At 37.8% G+C, this 22,462-nt stretch overlaps 1 protein-coding gene and 2 long non-coding RNA genes across 3 annotated transcripts; 2 read left to right on the top strand and 1 right to left on the bottom strand.

The window, feature by feature from the left end:
* The first annotated feature begins 12,953 nt into the window (after window positions 1-12,953).
* On the top strand, window positions 12,954-14,737 carry LOC149673377 (uncharacterized). Its single transcript, XM_089840075.1, has 7 exons — window positions 12,954-12,957; window positions 13,029-13,145; window positions 13,199-13,415; window positions 13,478-13,789; window positions 13,859-14,087; window positions 14,187-14,299; window positions 14,341-14,737. The coding sequence occupies exons 1-7, from the start codon at window positions 12,954-12,956 to the stop codon at window positions 14,735-14,737; spliced, it is 1,389 nt and encodes a 462-aa protein (XP_089696201.1).
* An 854-nt stretch (window positions 14,738-15,591) lies between these two features.
* Window positions 15,592-17,393, top strand: LOC149673376 (uncharacterized). The gene is made up of 2 exons (XR_016367061.1): window positions 15,592-16,598; window positions 16,711-17,393. It is a non-coding gene; the product is annotated as an uncharacterized LOC149673376 (long non-coding RNA).
* LOC149673375 (uncharacterized) lies at window positions 17,345-19,745 on the bottom strand. Its single transcript, XR_016367060.1, has 2 exons — window positions 18,664-19,745; window positions 17,345-18,603 (listed from the first exon to the last, which is right to left on the bottom strand). It is a non-coding gene; the product is annotated as an uncharacterized LOC149673375 (long non-coding RNA).
* Window positions 19,746-22,462: the final 2,717 nt, after the last annotated feature.

The following is a 22,462-nucleotide window of genomic DNA, read 5'->3' as shown; positions in this document are numbered from 1 at the left end:
ACTTGTCGTAAAGGTCTTGGCCCAGCATCATATCGAGAGCTTCATAAATTCCTATTTGCTTGCACGTCAAAGATTTCAATCTATAGGCAAATAATTTTTTGGACAAACTTTCGTTGCCTAACTCGGCAAAAGTTTGGTCCATGTCAGCCCGGTCTCCCCTTGTCACGTAAGCCGTGACATAGTTTGCCACTATTTCCGATTTTTCAGCGACAAATTGCAAATCCATGTTGGCTTTGGAAGCCAAAAGTAGCGTGGGATTGTAATCATTGATTAAAACTTCGTGCTGTTTTCTCGGCAAGTCGTACAGTCGTTTCTGCACTTTTTTCATTTTACGGTGACGAGTAACTGATCTAACAGAATTCATAGTTGCAATGTTTGTTACGTTTCAAGGGAAACCGTAACGACACACTTTCAATTCTTTTTTAGAATTTTTCACCTTCTTATAACAACTGGAGGTGCATTTGTGAGTTTGGAATTTTTTTACCAGCCGGTGTAGTTCCGGACTTACCGATGCTCTTGGCATCGAACACGTGACGTGTTTTTGCACGTAATCCAAAATAGTCTCGGTCGAAGAAGTTCCAATCATTGGAGCGTCCTTGGCCCACAAAAGCATATGGTAGTGAGGTAAACCCCGAGATTGGTATTCAAACCTCCAAAAATGATGTTCTATCATGCCAAGAACTGGATTTTGCTTACACAAGACAAAGTTGTTTAACAGCGACCGCACTTTGTTGTGAAAGTGCAAATTGACGCTAAGTGGGTCTAAATTCAACAATTCAGCCACCGTCATCGACTCTACTCGTGGAACGTCTGAATTCACTTTTCTCAAGTGATCGTGCAGTTCCATATCATCGTACTCGGCCGGATTAAAAGTTAGAAGCCAGGTGGGAGGACCAAATTCCCGAATCATCGCTAAAACGTATCTAAGAACTTTATACCAGTAGTCTTTAGTTCCTCGAATATGACCCAAGAAAGTAGCTAAATTACTCTCAAGTTCTTTATCGCCAGATTCAACTCGATTGAGCAAATTTTCAACCCCAATTGGCATGGGTTTTTTAACACGAAGAACGTAGTTCAAACTGCTAGAAATCGCTTTCATTTCGCATTCTTGATAAGAATGGAACAAATAGGCGTAATCTCGTCTAAAAATTGGACTTTTGTTCAAAAGACGGGATAAACGATACTCGGTTTCCGTTATTTTCCCAAATGGTCTATCATCGTGCTTGCCAAAGCGACCCCGAGGGAACAAATGAACGAAGCTCATGTATTCCAGTTTTTTGTCCCAAGTGCTTACCGGCTCCGCCTCGACGCGCTTCCAAATCAGACTCAAAAATTTTATTCATAGATTTTTCATTAGCATCGGCAACTGTGTTTATGAAAGCTAGTACTTTTGCAATGGCTCGAGTTCGAACATTACAAATGTCACTGCATTCCCAGTATACAGTTTTGTTTTGGGTTTCAATAACCCCCCCTTCATTGATCACAAAATTTGCTTTCGGATTCTTCTCTTCAGTTTCAACAATTTTGAGAAGATTCGTAACAATTCCCGACTCATTAACTTGTAAAACTCGTTCTACGTTTCTAGTCTCGTTATTGTTTTTTATGTCAACGAAATTTCCCATTTCGTCAACAAACAATTCTTTAGTCGAACTCGTAACACGGTCTCTCAGAACTTTTCGTACACGACCATTAGAATCGAATTTAAAAATTTGGCGTAATGTGACTCATCTCCAGTTTTCAATATTTTACCATTATTTCCAATCGGATAATAGGAAGTTTCATGAAAATAGGCCTCTTTCATGCTACTGTGAAGCCTTTTCCCACCCACAACTTCTGACAAATTGCCAGGGTCAATGGACCCAATTTGTTTGATTTTCTCAACAAAATCCTTAAATTCACTAACAACCCCCGTTAGTTGGGCGTGGTAAGCCGAATATAATTGCCTTTTCAAATGCAATATTCTACCACCTAGCACTTGGCTTTTTAGCTTGTGAGATATGGACTTCGTGCGTCTATTTTTGGTCTCGGTGTCAAAAGACATTGACGCCGCCAATCTTTCAGTGAGACGTTTGACTAAAAACCTTTTATAGCTTTCGGCTATAATTTTTTTGTTTTTCGTTTTGAAAATCCCCGCATTGAGGAGCTTTTTCGCAAAACCAAATTTATCTACTTTAGTTGCTTTATGTTTGGGTTTTAATTTTTTTGAACGCAAACCCACATTAGTGGTGCGACCTGGTGCCATAGCCCTTTTACCACATTTTTGTGTACATAGCGTTGATTTACTTTTTCTAAGAAAATTATCTTTGTTTTTCAAATAGTACTTCTTGTTACTAAGTTGTTTAGCTTGCTTTTTTTGCGAAGCTTTCCTTTGGACAAGTAATTTTAACTTAGCTTCAGCTATTTTCTTTTGGTTTAGTTCACGCCATTTATATATATATATATAAACAATTTTTTTTATGTTCCTACTGTAACAATAACTTTTGTTTTCGTTTCAGATTGTGAAATTGTCTTTTTCACTCTTAGCCTTAAAAGGCTTCACTATCCCTTGTAATTAATTTATTTTCATTCATTTTAATTGTATTTTTTTTTACGATTTGCAATTCTGTCAGAGGTATTTACCTTCATTCATTTTAATTGTATATTTTTTTTTACGATTTGCAATTCTGTCAGAGGTTTTTTTTGACACTGGGTTGTTTCTGTGCGCCCAATAGGTTCTCTGTGTTCCTATTATTTAGCCAATTCTTTGTGTTTGGCAATTGGGTTCTCTGTGCTCTCATTAATTGGGTTCTCTGCTCTCATTAATTGGGTTCTCTGTGCTCTCATTAATTGGGTTCTCTGTGCTCTCATTAATTGGGTTCTTTGTGTTCTCATTAATTGGGTTCTTTGGGCTCCCATTAATTGTATTTCTTTGTGTATCCAAATTGCAAGTTCCAGTGAGGAATTAAGGTATCTTTGTGACCTATTGCAATCTGTGTCAAATATAGTACTACTTGTACTGTTTGAAAATTTACAAAAATTGAAAAGAATTTGCTATTTTGAGTCCATTAAGAAATTTTGAAATGGTTTCTCAGGAGAGACTTAGGAAAAAAAATGGCGTGAACTAAACCAAAAGAAAATAGCTGAAGCTAAGTTAAAATTACTTGTCCAAAGGAAAGCTTCGCAAAAAAAGCAAGCTAAACAACTTAGTAACAAGAAGTACTATTTGATACACAAAGATAATTTTCTTAGAAAAAGTAAATCAACGCTATGTACACAAAAATGTGGTAAAAGGGCTATGGCACCAGATCGCACCACTAATGTGGGTTTGCGTTCAAAAAAATTAAAACCCAAACATAAGCAACTAAAGTAGATAAATTTGGTTTTGCGAAAAAGCTCCTCAATGCGGGAATTTTCAAAACGAAAAACAAAAAAATTATAGCCGAAAGCTATAAAAGGTTTTTAGTCAAACGTCTCACTGAAAGATTGGCGGCGTCAATGTCTTTTGACACCGAGACCAAAAATAGACGCACGAAGTCCATCTCTCACAAGCTAAAATGCCAAGTGCTAGGTGGTAGAATATTGCATTTGAAAAGGCAATTATATTCGGCTTACCACGCCCAACTAACGGGGGTTGTTAGTGAATTTAAGGATTTTGTTGAGAAAATCAAACAAATTGGGTCCATTGATCCTGGCAATTTGTCAGAAGTTGTGGGTGGGAAAAGGCTTCACAGTAGCATGAAAGAGGCCTATTTTCATGAAACTTCCTATTATCCGATTGGAAATAATGGTAAAATATTGAAAACTGGCGATGAGTCACATTACGCCAAATTTTTAAATTCGATTCTAATGGTCGTGTACGAAAAGTTCTGAGAGACCGTGTTACGAGTTCGACTAAAGAATTGTTTGTTGACGAAATGGGAAATTTCGTTGACATAAAAAACAATAACGAGACTAGTAACGTAGAACGAGTTTTACAAGTTAATGAGTCGGGAATTGTTACGAATCTTTTCAAAATTGTTGAAACTGAAGAGAAGAATCCGAAAGCAAATTTTGTGATCAATGAAGGGGGGTTATTGAAACCCAAAACAAAACTGTATACTGGGAATGCAGTGACATTTGTAATGTTCGAACTCGAGCCATTGCAAAAGTACTAGCTTTCATAAACACAGTTGCCGATGCTAATGAAAAATCTATGAATAAAATTTTTGAGTCTGATTTGGAAGCGCGTCGAGGCGGAGCCGGTAAGCACTTGGGACAAAAAACTGGAATACATGAGCTTCGTTCATTTGTTCCCTCGGGGTCGCTTTGGCAAGCACGATGATAGACCATTTGGGAAAATAACGGAAACCGAGTATCGTTTATCACGTCTTTTGAACAAAAGTCCAATATTTAGACGAGATTACGCCTATTTGTTCCATTCTTATCAAGAATGCGAAATGAAAGCGATTTCTAGCAGTTTGAACTACGTTCTTCGTGTTAAAAAACCCATGCCAATTGGGGTTGAAAATTTGCTCAATCGAGTTGAATCTGGCGATAAAGAACTTGAGAGTAGTTTAGCTACTTTCTTGGGTCATATTCGAGGAACTAAAGACTACTGGTATAAAGTTCTTAGATACGTTTTAGCGATGATTCGGGAATTTGGTCCTCCCACCTGGCTTCTAACTTTTAATCCGGCCGAGTACGATGATATGGAACTGCACGATCACTTGAGAAAAGTGAATTCAGACGTTCCACGAGTAGAGTCGATGACGGTGGCTGAATTGTTGAATTTAGACCCACTTAGCGTCAATTTGCACTTTCACAACAAAGTGCGGTCGCTGTTAAACAACTTTGTCTTGTGTAAGCAAAATCCAGTTCTTGGCATGATAGAACATCATTTTTGGAGGGTTGAATACCAATCTCGGGGTTTACCTCACTACCATATGCTTTTGTGGGCCAAGGACGCTCCAATGATTCGAACTTCTTCGACCGAGACTATTTTGGATTACGTGCAAAAACACGTCACGTGTTCGATGCCAAGAGCATCGGTAAGTCCGGAACTACACCGGCTGGTAAAAAAATTCCAAACTCACAAATGCACCTCCAGTTGTTATAAGAAGGTGAAAAATTCTAAAAAAGAATTGAAAGTGTGTCGTTACGGTTTCCCTTGAAACGTAACAAACATTGCAACTATGAATTCTGTTAGATCAGTTACTCGTCACCGTAAAATGAAAAAAGTGCAGAAACGACTGTACGACTTGCCGAGAAAACAGCACGAAGTTTAAATCAATGATTACAATCCCACGCTACTTTTGGCTTCCAAAGCCAACATGGATTTGCAATTTGTCGCTGACAAATCGGAAATAGTGGCAAACTATGTCACGGCTTACGTGACAAGGGGAGACCGGGCTGACATGGACCAAACTTTTGCCGAGTTAGGCAACGAAAGTTTGTCCAAAAAATTATTTGCCTATAGATTGAAATCTTTGACGTGCAAGCAAATAGGAATTTATGAAGCTCTCGATATGATGCTGGGCCAAGACCTTTACGACAAGTCCGACAGCACTAAATTTATTAACACTAACTTAAAAGAAAACCGATCGAGAGTTTTGAAAGGTTCCAAGGAACTCGCGCGTTTGAGGGAAACTGACCCCGAAAGCACGGACACTGCCTAAAAGGGTTCGTCGACGACAAATATCCGAATCGTCCTGACAGCTTGGAAAATCTTAGTTTGCGGGAAATTGGTCAGTTTTACGATTATGCGATGCGCTCTGAGGGTGTCGAGAAAAATGCGAATGTAATCCATTTGAAAAACAATCTGGGTTTCATGAGAAAGAGAATTAAGCCCTTCGTAATAGAGCACTTTATTCACGACCCGATAGAGGAGAAAGAACAGTATTGTCACGCTCTATTGATCCTCTTCAAACCGTGGCGTGCTGAAACTGAGCTATTGGGCGATTTTGAAACATACGCCGATGCTTTCGAAAACTCGCTTTCGGTGTTAAAAGACATGAGAGAATACCATGAGAAACTCTCGGTTTCCAAAGAAGTTGAAAAGAAACGGAAGGCTTCTAAAAAGGCGAAAGAGCCAGAAACCATAATTTCGGAGGCAGAAAGGGAGGACGATGAAAATGCGCTGCAAGGTAAAGAAATTGTTATCGAAACCGAACACGCGATGGCTGATGTGGAAGCTGCCATGAAAATGAATTTCGAGACTGATTTTGACAATGTGGCGTCACTAAACTCGGATCAAAAGAGAATTTATATTCAGATCATGAATCACTTCTCCCTAGAGGGAGAAAAATCTAGAAACAAGTGCCTTTTTGTGTCGGGACCTGGTGGAACTGGCAAATCGTTTCTTATCGACACTCTCGCCAGCGCTGTAAGGCGACGCTTTGAAAATCCTGCTAGCGTGGCCATTGCCGCGCCAACGGGTTTGGCAGCGTTGAATGTTAATGGCGTAACGTTACACAGATTACTAATGTTGCCGGTAGATCATGGGCGTATCGCCGAATACCATTCCCTGAGTTCTGAGAATATAAGCATTATGAAAGAAACTTTGGGTAATTTAAAACTGTTAATTAATGATGAAATTTCTATGGTCTCGTCGGTTTTACTGACTCACGTTCACTTGAGGCTGAACGAATTTTGGGAAATGAACCAACCATTTGGTGGTGTGGTCTCTATCCTTGTTTTGGGAGACTTTTTCCAATTGCCACCGGTTCAAGGAAATCCCGCGTTTATCAAAATCACTTCCGAAGAAGCCAGACTTAGATTCAATTGCATCGGAGGAAGTGATCTTTGGAAGTTTTTTAAATACGATGAACTAACGCAAAATGTTAGACAAGCCAACGACCAAAGTTACGGCGACATTCTAAGCAGAGTTAGAATTGGAAATATTTCCGAAGCTGATGTTGCAACCTTAGGAACTAGATTGGTTGCTGGAGGAAATAACATCGAGGTGGCTATGGAGCTTTTCATTAAGCTGTCCAATGAAGGGTTTCACCCAATTTGTTTGATGCCTAAATTAGCCATGTGCGTAAAATTCAACTTTGATATGCTGCGAAAAAACGGCCAGAAAGTTGAAGTCATTCCTTGCCAGGATAGACTCGCTGACTATGGCAGAAAAATGAATAAAAACATTCTCAGGAGACTGCAAAGGCTAGAAAACGAACCGTCCAAAACAGGCGGTTTGGAGAGCGAGTTAGTTCTTTGCATTGGCTGCCGAATAATGGTCAGAAGGAATATCAGTTTTGAAAAAGGCGTTGTAAATTTTACGATGGGTTTCGTAACTGGGTTCAAGAAGGACGAACATGGAAACGCTACTGGGATTTTTCTAAGAGTAGATCGCGAACCGAATAACGACGACGCTAACACTGACTTTTTAGTTGAGGAAATTTGCGTCAAATTTTTGCTCATGGCAAACATTTACGTTAAACGCTCACAGTTTCCCGTCATCCTGGCGTACGCTATTACGATACACAAAAGCCAAGACATGAGTTTAAAATGCGCCATTATTGATTTGGGTCCGAATTTATTCGTAACGGGCATGGCGTATGTGGCTTTATCGAGAGTGACGTCCTTGGCCGGACTCCATCTATTACAATTTGATCCGAATTAAATTAAGGCGGATGGACGAGCCATTATGGAGTATAACAGGCTTCGCAAAAAATATAGGCCAGATCTGCCTCTTTTGGAAATAACGGAGTCGAAAGAAAGTCGAGGTGGCAAAAGAAGTGCGCCTACACTATCTAAAAGCCTTTTAGAAGGCGAGGAAGAGAGATGTGCAGAAACACCGAAGAAGAAAAGGAAAGCTCAACAGAGTTTGGATAGTTTGCCCTTGAAGGGTTTAGCTAACGATGACCAAGTAACATGCTATTCTAATAGCGTTTTGCAACTACTCTTATTAGTGCCAGAATTAAGAGAATTGGTTAAATCTTACAATGGATCATTCGTTGAAAAATCAGTTTTACGTTGCCTCCATAACACGATAAACGACATCGAGAGTTCTCAAGGAAGTTTCAGTCGTAAAGGGTTGGGACTGAGAATGGCTGTCGGAAATCATTTTACGCAAAACGATCAATAAGACGCCAGTGAATTTTTGATGGTCCTTTTGACGACACTAAGCCAAGAAATGGAAGCCGATTACTCTAAGGCTCTGAAAGATCTTTTTTGGTCAAAGTCGCGAAACGTTACCAAATGCCCCAAATGTCAAGTTGAACAAAATTCGGAGAATATTGTTGAAAGCAACATTTTCAATCTTCCACTAGAAAACCGAGATAAAATTGATTGGAAATCTCTAGAAAAAAGGATGAGATTAACAGAGGTGCCATGCGTATTTTGTAACAACCCAAAAATACAAGAGCGTGATGTATTGATATCCAGCGGGAAGTACGTATTTTTGTGTCATCTCCGTGGCGATTACAAAGATGGTCGACCAATTAAGATTTCTACCAAAATATCAAGTTTTGAAAATCAAAATGTCACTATGAGTAAGATGCTTTTTAAAACTAAAGGGGTGATTATTCATAAAGGTGAATCTTTGGCCGAGGGACATTATATGAACTTTGTGAGAAAAGACAACGGCTGGTACGAGGTCAGTGATACAATGATCAGAAAAAGGGAAAGATTCGTCAGTAACTTGACTGACGTCACTGTTCTGCTCTTGGAAAGAGTCCAGACACATTAAAGGGAATCTAACGTGCTTGAAGAATCCATATCAAATTTACACCGAGTAAAGTCCAAAATTTCAATATTCGTACCAGAAAGGAGCATCATATCTGTCAAAGATATACTAATACTTTCATATTCCCTTTAAAGTAATTTATGACTGGGTAAGATTGTTAGTCCTAGAGCAAGTTTAAGGTTAACGATGGTTCTGGAGTAATTTTGATGTTGCCTACTATAATCACCGTGAAAGGGAGAGGAGGGAGGATTGTAGGGCCTTGCTATTGTTACGAAAAAAGGCGATGATTCTTGCATTAATTTTAGAATTTTCTAGTGAAGGGTTTTTAGTGCTCTGTATTAGTCTTGCCCCAATGGTGGTTTGTGTAAAAAACACGCTAAAAACGTAACCCCTGTTGGTAATGTTATGTGATTAAATATAATTCTTTAATAAGCTGGTGAAACTATTGAGACAAACTCATCCTATTAGTTAACATTGAACAGAATTTTTGAACTGAGATTAAGACACTCTTATCCAAATTTTAAATAAATACTTATTAAAATTAATATATTCAAAGAGTTTTCTAAATATCAGTTTCGCATCTTCCATTTTTTTCTCTTTTAAGCGCGCTATTTTTTTTTAAATTAAGACGCCCATAACTTTGTTATATTAACAATTTAAAGCCATTAAATTAAATTATTCTAATCTAATATTATCCTGTTACAATATTAAAGATTAGCAAAGATTTTGTTTAAATATTATCTATTAATATAACCTTTTCTTTCTATAACTTATCAATAATGTTTACCCGTCCCAATCCGATGCCACTTACAAAAATTGATTTTTAAACTATTTATTAGTTAGGCTTAAAAAAAGCCATATGAACTTATTAATTTATCCTATAACTAATATCTTACCATTGTTGTATAATTTGTTTTTATAAAGTGTGAAAATTATTTCCCAAATTGTTTTACCAATATATATAGACATTACCCTTGTAATTAAAACAACTAAACTATTTTTCCAATTTATATTCCAGTAAGTTTTGCAATATTTCTTTGTGTTTCTCACCAGCTGGGGTAGTCTGCGTGGCAGGTTGCATTGCGTAAATCCAACAGTGGTACAATTTGCAAAGCCTTCTGGAATATTCTTTTTTTCCAAAAATTAATAACCTTTTCATTGTCCCTTTGGTAACCCAAGCGCAAAACAATAATTGCCATGTTCTAGCAGCACTGTTTCCAAACTTAAAGTTAAGAGTTGCGTGACAAAATTTTAAAAATAGACCCTCAAAACCTTATATTTAAATGAACATATAATTGCCAGTCAATTGTAAAGTTTTCTTTCAACCCCCGCCCCTTTACATAACTAATATAACGAAGATAAAGATTATTTCGACATAAATACTACAAGTAGTGTATATTTTCAAGTTTGAAACAAGTAGTGAGAAAAGGGGGGTTCTAACTCAAGAACCACCATGTTAAACCTATGGAGTTTTCCAGAGTACCACCATGTTATTTCCCATATGGAACCCATACTATGTATTTTCTATGGCGTCCCCGTTTTTTTTATGACGTAAAGATCGGGGGGGGGGGGGTAAAAAGGACACGTTTGATTTCCTGACCTAAAAGAAAAAACCCCTCCGGGCACGTTTGATTTCCTGACCTATAAAAACTAAAATGTGGGTTATTTAAGTATTAGAGGAGGAGGGGATGTGATTTAAAAATAATGTTTTTAACGACGTAAAGATCAGGGGGTGGTGTGAATATATTGTGTCTGGACAGTTCGATTTCCTGACCTATAAAAACTAAAATGTGGATTATTTTTTAAAGTATTAGAGGAAGAGGGGATGTGATTTAAAAAGAAAAAACCCCTCTGCGAATATAAGACATAAGAAAATTTACCTCACGATTATGTATAAATACCATCCTACTCGAGAAAAGACCCGCACTTTAAGTTTCAGTCATCATCATGAATTTCATCTGTCAGGATTGTAATCGGGAGTTTAGTTATAAGAAAACGTTAAATAGTCATATACGCGAAGTTCATCAAAGAAACAAATTGACTTGTAAAGTTTGTGGCGCGACATTTTCCCGCTGTTACAGATTAGAAAAACATTTAACCATTCATAAACGATTAAAACAACTGAGAAAGAATTACTCCGATCGAGGGAAGGATGATGCGGACCCATCTAGCAAAACTAATCAACCGAGTACTTCACGTGGTAATTTGAATCAACCTAGTACTTCACGTACTAACACATCGAGTGAAAGGAATTTAAATCAATCAGGAGTTAATGACTTAGAGTCGTATGAAGTTCCGATTTTACGTAACTCTCTAGTAACAACACTGATAGAGGCGAATGGAAATGAAGTTGATATTTTAACGTTTACTAGTAGACATAGAGAAGCGATATATGTGTATTTGAAGAAACATTTGACTAAAAGACGAGGTATTAAATGGTACCTTGTGGTTAATGTTCAGTTTTGTCGACAATTAGTTAATTCAACGCAGGAAGTCTTAGAGTTTCCCTTCTTTCGCGGTTTTACAAATACAACTTTAAGCGAGGATGAGATTTATGAACAAATAGAGCGAAGTGTTCAGAAAATTATGAACTCTTTGGAACAATTCCAGAAAGGTGGTAGCAACTGGGTTTTGAACAAAATTCTGTTTTTACAAGTAAATATCGTATCATATCATCCGCTAAGACCAGCGTCATATTTCAAGCTACCACCGTTTTTGAAATCAAAAAAAGCGTTGAAGCGTTGATAAATATTCGAAATAAGGATGAGAGATGTTTCGAATACTCTATTCTAGCTAAATTACATCCTGTTGAATTCAACAGTGAAAGAGTTAGTAACTACACGAGATACTTGAATGAAATAGACATGGGAAATATTAAAAGTCCATTCAAAGTGTCACCGAGTGAGCTAATTTCCTTCGAAAAGCGTAACAATTTAAGTATCAATATTTTCGGATTCGAAAAGTTTGTCTACCCTTTGTTCATCAGTGAATACGAATGTGAAGAACGGCGTAAAATAGACCTCTTGCTAATTTCTAAAGGAAGAAAGAAACACTTCAGTCTTATTAAAAGTTTATCGAGACTTTCTAATTTAACTATAAAGAAAGCCACGACATTTTATTGTCGGAGATGTCTACACAGATTTTCCAAACAAACATTAAGGGATAAACACATTGACGATTGTAAAAAACACGCGCCGACATTAATAGAAATGCCGGAAGAACAAGAATTTACTTTTAAGAATTATGAAATGAGGGAAAAAATACCGAGATACGTTGTTGCCGATTTCGAATCTATTCTATCTCCGATTGCAGGCCCCGAACAAGATAACAAAGTTTCGCACACGCATAAAATTAATCAACATATCACTTGCGGTTTTGCATACATCGTTATGAATAGCGATGGTACAACATCAAAACCGTTTGTTTACAGGTACATTTTTTAATTTCCAATTACTTTTAACCGGTTCTAATTGAAGCCCCCTTTAAACAGAGGATTGGACGCTGTTAGTGTTTTTCTCAAACGAATGCTAATAGAGGCTGAAATTAATAGTTACATGCTCTCTATAAATATTCCACTAATTATGACGGATAAACAGGAGAAAGAGTTTCAATTTTCAAGTCACTGTAGGGTTTGTAAGAAGAATTTCGCCGATGATGATGATGATGATGACCGACCAGTACGTGATCATTGTCATTTAACTGGTCAGTTTCGTGGAGCGGCGCATTCGTCGTGTAATTTGAAAATCAAACCCCCTAAATATCTACCATGTATTTTCCATAATCTCTCCAAGTAATAGTTTGAATATGAAATTCTAAAATAGGATTAAAAACATAACACTATTTTTTCAGCTATGATTTACATTTAATTCTTCAAAAGGCTGGATCTTTCAAAAATGAAAAACTGCCCTGCATCCCCTCAAACACGGAACGTTACATTTCGTTTACGTTTAGTAATATCCGATTTATTGACTCATTTAGGTAAGATATTTCATTATTTTACTCCGGTAAAAGTGATTATAGTAATTGTTTTTAGATTTCTAAACACTTCATTATCCAATCTCGTGATGAATTTGGGTAAAGAAGGGGCGGAAAAATTTAAGGTTCTTAATAACCTATTTGAAGAGGACAAAGCGAAATTGCTATTAAAAAATTACCGTATCCATACGAATACGTAACTTCCTTGAAGGTTTTCGATGAGACAGCGCTTCCGGATAAAGGAGCGTTTTTCAGTACTCTATCGGATAAAAGTATTGATGAAGAGGATTATGAACACGTGAAATTAATTTGGAATACATTCCAATTGAAAAATATGGGTAATAGCTTTTTATTTCTAACAAGAAAATCTAAAGGCTGAAGTTTTTAAAGGATTCATTTAAATATCTAGGTGACCTCCATGATCTATACGTGCTTACCGACTGTGTTCAATTATGTGATGTTTTTAACGAGTTTAGAGACAAATGTTTTCAATTTTACAACCTCGATGTTCTACATTCGTTCACACGTAAGGTGTTGGTAATGTAGTTCTTAAATACTAGAAAGTAATATTTTCAACAGTACCAGGTTACGCCTGGCAAGCGATGCTTTTCAAAACTGGGTTGAAACTAGAGTTATTATTAGACATCGACCTGTATCTCTCCCTAGAATCGGAAATCCGTGGAGGAGTTTCTATGATAACACACCGATACGCCGCTGCCAATAACCCGCTTATTCCTCAAACATATGTTAATGATAAACCAACGAGTTACGTTCTCTATCTGGATTGTAATAACCTGTGAGTTACTTGTCGATTTTAAAAAATAATTACAAGGGGTTAATGTTAGTCTATCATTTCAGATATGGAACAAGTTTAAGCGATTATTTACCAATTGACGGTTTTAAGTGGGTCCCCGAATCGGAAATAAATAGTTTAATGACAAAAATCCCCAAAATACCTGATGATAATAATCTAGGATACATCATCGAATGCGACCAACTTTACCCCCCGGAAATTCATGCTTTTACATCGGATTTCCCTTTGGCTCCTGAAAGGTTGAGCGTTCAGGTTTCCCACCTTTCACCATATTGTCAAGATGTGTTAGCAGAATTTAACATACCTCCTAAAGAATCAAACCCAAAATTAATTCCCAACCAAATGTCTAAAACGAAGTATGTTCTCCATTATAGAAATCTAAAACTTTACTTACAACAAGGTATGGTCTTAACAAAAATACATAGAGCGTTAGAATTCAGACAAGAGCGTTGGCTTAGACCGTTTATTGAATTCAATACCGAACAGCGGAAGCTAGCGCCCGACGAATTTACACAATCATTGTTCAAGCTAATTGTCAATTCGTTATTTGGTAAATCAATGGAAAATTTAAGGAAAAGAATAGTATTTCATTTAGCTCACACGAAAAAAACATTGTTAAAGAAAGTTAGTCAACCCTCGTTTAAAAGTGTGACGGTATTTAACAAAGATTTTGTGGGTGTTTCCATGCGCCCCAAAAAAATTACTTTAAATAGACCAATTTACATAGGGTTTTCTGTTCTTGAATTATCAAAGCATCTCATGTTCGATTTTTACTTCAATTTCTTAAAGCAAGTATATAATGATCGTGTGAAATTGTTATTTACCGACACTGATTCATTCTGTATTGAAGTTCGAACGGAAAACGTGTATAAAGATTTAGAAAGACCGGTGATAAATTTGACTTTAGCAATTATCCTAAGAACCATTTTCTCTACAATGAGGTCAATAAAAAGGCGTTGGGGAAGTTCAAAGATGAAACTTCAGGGAAGCCCATTCACGAATACGTAGGGTTCCGTAGTAAAATTTATAGTCTTTTGTTGAGTGAAACGGAAGAAAAAAAAACGTTGAAAGGGATTTGTAAAACTGTTGTGAAAAACAAAATAAGACACGAGGACTATAAAAATTGTCTTTTCAAAAGGAAACGTACGTCAGAGACCATGTATCGATTCCAGTCTGAGAATCATGAACTTTATACCTTGAAAGTTCAGAAAGCCGCGTTATCGTGTTTTGATGATAAACGGTATATTTTGGAAGATGGTGTTACTTCATTACCTTACGGGAATAAGGATATAGCGGAAAAATAACTCTATTTTGTAATGTGTGATAATAAAAAATATTACTAAGATGTCTATTATTCCTAGTTGCGTTATTTTCCTATTAATAACAAGTGTATGAATAAACCATACTCATTCAGAATTTGGATCCATGATGTTACGTAAGAGAATTATAATAGTCCCGTCTAAGGTTTCGCGGAAACTTCTATCAGGTAGGAGGGTAGTTAGACGGGGGAAAGGTTTTGGAATGCGAATAAACATTTGAGAAAGACAGTAAAGAGAGTGAATAGACCAAGAAAGGTGAAAACTTAGGCGTGTTTAATAAAAAATTCAAGCCAAGATGGAGTGATGAACTATTTAGAGTGCTTGCGGTTTTAAATACACAACCAAGGACCTATAAGATTGAAGATCTGAATTCCCGGTTGATCGAGGGCACTTTCCTTCAACCGGAAATGCAAATCGTGGGGAAAGATTTGAATGATTGCGTTTTCCGTATTGAAAAAATTTTAAAAACGCGTAAAAAATCCGATGGTACTAAAGAACATTACGTTAAATGGTATTCGTATGACGAATCCTTCAACTCGTGGATTAGCGAAATCGATTTAATAAAGAAAAAGTAATAATCATGTATAAATATCGGACACGGAACATCATTCCATCCATTGTTAAAAATGAACTCGTGCTATCTGAAGTTTCGTCATCCTAGCAACTACGCTATTTACGGACCCAGTTTATCAGGTTACATCAATTTCGTTGTTTTTATATTTAATACGATAGTTATTAACTTTAAAACTTTATTTCAGGTAAAAACACGTTCGTTTTTAAATTACTACGTAACCCCTTGAACTTGTCCCCTCTTTGAATGAACAAGATGGCCCCGGCCATATTAACGTTTTGCCTTGGCTAGCTAAATTTATTGTAAGGTGACCCCGGCCTATATACTTTACGGTTATTTTTTCTTTTAATTATCAAATATCATTCCAATTATGAACAAAAATAATCTAGCTTGATTTTGGGTTATAGATTATGAAACAAGTAAATAACCAACTTCTGTCCTATGAAATGGAACAATTTTCTTGATATTTTTGTTGCAAACCTAATATTTGTGGGATAATTGATGCGTTTGGGTACTAAAATTATTCATTGATTGCACGCTTATGCAATATGCAATATGCAACAAGCGCTTAGAATTAGCCCCGAGTCATGTTCTCTTGAAACTTGAAGCAATAGAAATGAAGTAATTTGCATAAGCCCTAAAGAACAACGCTAGACGGGACACGGAAACGGATGGTGGAGATAAAGATCCTTTTTGTTTATGATGTACTAAGCGTTAATTAATCAGAGAAGCTGGAACCGAAAAAACTTACAAAAATCTCATAATATTTGTGCCAAAAAAGTTAATTTAAAAACAATTTTATATATTTTAATTTAGTATAAAACAATTTTAGAACTAAAAATGGGGTTGACGGGACGCCCAGCCTGCCAGCCAGGGTCGGACCAATACTTTTCCGAACCTCTAAAACGCGCGAAACTAAAAACTTAGTAAGGAAATAATTTATAAATAAAAATGTGGTAGAAGGTACGCCCAGCCTGCCAGGCAGGGTCGGACCAATACTTTTCCGAACCTCTAAAACTCGCGAAAGTAAAAACTTAGTGAGGAAATTTTTCTCAGATTCCGCGCCTAGAACGAAAAGTTTCACTAGTGCCATCGTCCGGAGAAAACGCGAAGCTTGATCTAGGTGAAACAAAAATGGCAGGCCTGAGACCTGTAGCATCAACGGCAGTGTATGTGACGTTTAAACTTATAATTAAGTGCCTAATGAAAATTAGTACTCGAAATTTTTTGCAATGAATGAACCACAATTTTCAGAAGAGAATATTTTCAAAAATGGTAAGTGTTGAAAACCTAATCACCCTAATATTAACCAGATTAGTTATGTAAACTCTTAAGCCTTGGTCATAACACGAGTATAAAATTGGTCATACTGTTTTGTTTTGTTTAGTACCTGTTGCTCTCTCTCTCTTGTGAAAATTGCTACGAGTATTACACATATTTTCCAAAAGATCCTACTGAAAAAATTCGAAAAGCTCTTCAGTCAAACTTTAAGGGAAATGAATTCACACAGTATGGAATTATAAACGAAAAAAACTCTTGTTGCTTTAAAAAAGAGTCTAATTTAAAAGTAACGAAGATTGGTTTGAAGTCAACCCTTCTTATCGATTCTTGGGGTGTTCCCCTGACGGTCTAGTCAACGATAATTTGGTCGAAATGAAGTGTCCAGTCATTGGTGAAAAAGGAAACTTAGAAACAGTCCTCAAGAAAACTCCTTACGTAATCAAGAAGGACAGAACATTTTCTTTGAAACCCAAACAAATGTATTATGGGCAAGTGCAACTTAGTTTGGCCCTTTTAGGACTTCAAAGTTGTCATTATGTAATTTATTCAAACTGGAAGATGATTGTTTTGTTATATGTGCCTAAAGACCAAAAATTTATTAACAATCAATTAACCAAGATTACAAATTACTTATTTCAAAAGGTTTTTTTGCTTATTTTAATTACTACATTCCAAATTATTTGAAATGGAAAAATAATGGAGCAAATAAGGCTGAAGTGATATTTTTAAGTTCCTTAAAATGTGATAGAATCTTACAAATTTATTAAATAAAATTGTTTTACAAAATTTCACGAGTCTTGGGTGCATTATTCATTTGCATTTTTTTTCACGGGTTTTAGCAAGCTTGGGAACTGCGTAAGAGTTAATTTAAAATGATTTGAGGTCTGAACTTTACTTATTCCAAACAAAGCTGATAGAGCGGTGAATGAAATGCCAAGTTTTAGTTTCATGAGTGTCAAAAATACCCTATCTCGAGACTCGTAGTTTCCCCCATTCTTGGCCCATGCTTCCTCTCTACCTTATTTGTCCATGAAAAGGGGTATGAATTTACTGTTAATATTTTTAATGATTGCATCAAATAGACCAGTACTCTTTAATCCTGTTAATGAAATTATAGAGGGGGCATTCAATATTCCATTAGAAGCATTAACATAACATGTATGATTTTCCAAGGTGTTGACCATAATGCATTTACAGGGTTGCCACGGAATATTCAAAACCAAATTCCCTGACTTTTCCAGGTTTTCCCTGACCTTTTTCTGAGATTTTCCCTGACCTTTTCGGCCGAAAGTGTAAATGTTTACAGCACGTTTTAAGTGGTGCTTATAATTAAATAAAGTCTCTACATTTAAGTTTTCCAATGTATTTTTCACACCAAAAAGATTAAGAACCATTTTCACCTAAATGATTAAGAAAAATTTTATCTAGGATATAAATAACAGTCTGAGAGATTTCTTTAGAGAGCATTAACTTTACAAAAACAATTCTAGACATTTTTTAGGATTGCTCTAGAGTTCACTCTGTGTTAAGAGAGGATGAGAAGAAACTTTCATTACTCTTTCAATAAAGACTTATCCCCAGAAATTTTACCTACTAAAATAAAATTCCCTGACTTTTCCCTGACTTTGCTGAAATTTTTCAAATTCCCTGACTTTTCCCTGACCTTTTTGGCCCATTTTCAAATTCCCTGACCCGTGGCAACCCTGATTTATCATTGGGGTTTGGAGTGGTGCATTTGTCGGTCGTAGTTTCCTCGGTAGTTTGTTGAACAGCATCAATCCCCAATCTTTCAGCTAGAATTTCTGCGTCTGCTGGTCCATTTATTTCAGCTGTTTCACTTGCATGCAAAGTTGGAGATTGTGAGAGCTGATTCCTTTTTTTTTCAGTCTTTCCAATCTCCCATTAGCCTTGAACTATTGTTGTTGATCATGTTTCCTTAACGGGAGTTTTTTGGAAGGAACAGCCAAAGGTCCAAGTCTGGGAGGGTAACTTAACTTATCTACAATAATAACTCTAATTATAATTGGTTTTAAATTAATATTATACGCTTAAAACATACCTGAATGTTCATATTTCGGAATGAAGGGAGCAGACAACCATGGACTTGGTGTGTGGTTTACCCATTTTTAAAGCTATATCCCATTGTTTCGACAATTTAACGTCGCGCGGAAATTGGTGAAAGCGGACACCTCTCATTATTTATACACCCATACACGCTGCAGTATTTAACCATTGTTTAATTACGTTTAAATCTGACAAAAACTAGCCAAATTATCGTTGAGCAGATAGTTGAGTTGTTGATTTAATTTTATAATTATCTTTGAGCAATTCAATTTAATTAACTTTAATTAAACCATGAGTATGTTGATTGCGTTTGTCATTAATGGTATCGCCGGAATCAAGTTACATTTAAACACCTGATTAAACTAATCATCGATCATCCACCTTGCAATAGGCAGACTAGACGGAGTTCGCAAACTTCGCAGTCTATTTATGACATCTCATGTTGCCCTCTATTGAATCTCTCAACAACTATCGTTAAATTTATTACTTAAATAATATAATTTTTTTTAAATATAATAATCATATTAGCTAATTATAATTATTTAACTTTAAATGAGTATGTTTCATTGATTTAAATCGCATTGCTAAAAGTTATTGGCGGGCGCTAGGCAGTCATTCTCTCTACTCTCTCTCCTCTCCCACTTACAAAATCCAGCCGCAGCTGGTTGCCGCGCGTCGGGAAGGGGAGGGTGGGTGGGGATCCACAAACTTCTACCTCTCTCTACTCTACAGTCTAACTTAACTCGGGTTTTGTACTAAGCAAGCGTGGCTTCGTGGTAACGCGCTCGCTCGGCCGTCTTCACTGACGTCTCGTATGGATTAGGACATGGCAGGTTCAAACCCCGGCACCGACGGGAAAAATAATTTCAATTGAAATTAAATACGTTACGCCACCTATGAGGTGTAAGGTGAACTACGGATGAATTTCGAGTCGAAAATTCGCGGGAAATTTGAAATTTAAAAAGTTTATTTATGAAGAATCTTATTATGCGGTTACACCAAATCCAGCCAGCCGTCCAGCCAACAGAGGGCGGAACAATAGTTTTCCAGCTCTAAAGAGCGGCAAAACTAAAAAAGAATGTTGAGATTTTTTTACGTAGGTTGGGGAAAAGAAGATTTTTTTTAAATTGTACAAAAATTAAAAAAAAATATGATTTAAAATAATTTTACCAACTGTATTTTTGGTTACACGTTTAAAATAAAGAAAATTTAAAAATGAAAGCGAACCTTTAATTCTTTCCACCTTTATTTGAATTTTATTGCAATGATAAAATCTGGCTCAGTTTACATCAGTACTTTGATACTGACCATTACCTTCCGTAATCTGCCATTTTCCCATAAATTTCCATTGAAACTTCACTTACAATTCTTTATAGAATTAACTATTAGATGGATCTTTTTGAAATTTTAACCTCAAAATTAGGGCCCGAATTTTAGTTCTTTGGCGAAATTTCAAAGCAGCAAACACAATACGAAAAAGGTTACGGCCAATCAAAGAAACCATTAGAGGCAGTATCAAGTCTTATCTAAGAGAGCGACCGCTCTCCTAGAATAAGTGGTAGATACACCTCCGTGGCCTATCCAGTTGGTCACAGGTATGGGCCGGGTAACGCCAACGTATTACGGAAGTGTGTAACCACACCGGAGGCACAGAAAATACTTTTCCGGCCAGGAAGGACCGACTGTGGGAGGCGCTGTAAAGAATGTCCCTCTAGAACTCTCATGGGGTGCGAAGTGCACGTACCCAAGGGGCGGGTTATCCCTAGGGGAAGAGAGTTGTCCTGACTTAGCAGACCAAGCACGAACCCGGACTAGGTCCAGGGAGCCCGTACCCGGCCCTATACCGGCGGGGTTTTAACTTGTCGGGATAGTAAAATTGGGAAATGTATAACTCAAATCAAAGTAAAAAAGAGGGCTCAGTGCGATTAGCTGAGTCCCCTGACCATACCATTGCTGCGATTTTACCTACTCCAAGCAGGATTACTGAATCCCACTATCGATGTGACACCTGTCTCAGAGCTTTTAGATCAAAGAGTGGCCTTGGCCTGCATAGACGCTCCGCTCATTTGGTAGAATATAATGAGGGTATTTATACCGAGCGTCCCCATAAAAGATGGTCTGAAGAGGAATTGTCCATGCTTGCCTCTCAGGAGGCCGAGTTGCAATTGGCGGGCACTCGGTTTATTAATAAGGCTTTATTGGAAAAATTCCCAGAGAGAACATTAGAATCCTTGGCGGGCCGTCGGTGAAACCCTGCCCTCAAATTTAGGGTGACGGAATTCGTTCACCTGTTCTCGCAATCGGGGTCTCAAAATTTCCTACCTCCTGATGTTGAAACTTTTCCTCTCAGCCATACTTTAGACAATAACACTGATATGTCAAGGGTGACCACGACGGCTTCGGTCGTTGGGGACGTGGGAACCCCCGATGCTTCCTTAACATTGGTAAACCCGGCTGACTCACAGGGCTTTATTGACATTGCGACACCCTCACCCAGCCCATTAAACCCAGCTCTAGACGGTGCGATGAATTCCAGGGAGGAAATGCCGGGCCCCGCAGGTGAGCCGTTGTTAGACCCGATTATCTTAAGTTGGCCCTGGAAAGCCTTCTTAAAGAGAAATCAGGGTTAACACACAAAGAAACGAGACTGGATTCCATCATTGAAGGTGCCGTTGCTGGTCACGATATCATCACCGATCTAAAGGATTGATATATATCCGTGTTTTGTAATACCAAAGTCGTTTCCTCTTCAAAGACGGTTGCTCCCACCAACCGCAAACCACCACAGCCAATGAAATCGGCTAGAGACAGCCGCAAAAAGCAAAGAGAGGCCGCTAAGGTTTCTAAGAAACAATTTAAACGGCAACAATTTGCTCGGGTTCAGCAATTGTTTAAGAGCGATGCCACACGATGCGCCAATCTTGTATTGGGTGATTTTTTGGAGTCACAGCGCAAGAACCCCCAGTTGAGGAGTTTTCCAAATATTAGGGCCCAGTATTTTCGAGTGAGTCTCCTCCGTGTCTGGCATATGTGGATTTTCGGCCTCCTGTCTTCCACCTCTGGGATCCGTTCTCAGTTGAGAAACTTTCAGGTGCCAAGCCCGCGCCTGCGTCGGCCGCCGGTCCGGATGGGTTTCTGTTCGTTTGATGCTGGGTACACCGCTTCGCATCGTTCAAAAGTTGTTTAATCTTTTCCTTTTTGTGGCCCAGTTACCACCAGTTCTATTGCAAAATAGAACCATTTTCATCCCAAAGACGGATGATATCGAGGACGTCTCGAAATTTCGTCCCATCACGGTTTCGTCCGTGTTTGCACGATGGTTTCATCGGGTGTTAGCTAACCGACTGCGAAGCTCGATTAGCATCAATGAGAGGCAGAAGGGTTTCATTGCAGTAGACGGCTGCGCGGAAAATGTACTCCTGCTGCATGAGGTTATCAGAACCTCGTTCTTACATACGAAAGAGCTTCACGTAGCAACGTTGGATTTAGCGAAGGCCTTTGATTCTGTCTCGCATGGGGCGATTCTCCTGGCGGCTAGGCGCGTGGGGCTTCCGCCCCGCTTTCTGGCTTACCTCGACCATATTTACACGTACTCCACTACGATGTTTCAGACTGCGGGAAAATTTTCCGAGCCGTTTCCTCTTACGAGAGGAGTTCGGCAAGGGGACCCTCTATCCCCTTCACTCTTCAATTATGTAATGGATATTGTTTTGGAACGGTTCCCCAAGCACATTGGGTACCGTGTCAGCAAGACGGCTGAGCCTCTTAATGCCGCCGCTTTTGCTGATGGCTTG

This window comes from Phalangium opilio, unplaced genomic scaffold (genome assembly GCF_054372755.1).
Source record: "Phalangium opilio isolate 3A_F unplaced genomic scaffold, DU_Popi_V2 ptg000052l_1, whole genome shotgun sequence".
In the NCBI taxonomy this organism is placed as follows: Eukaryota; Metazoa; Arthropoda; class Arachnida; order Opiliones; family Phalangiidae; genus Phalangium; species Phalangium opilio.
Note: the sequence above shows the minus strand (reverse complement) of the source record. Positions and strands in the feature narration are given on the sequence as shown.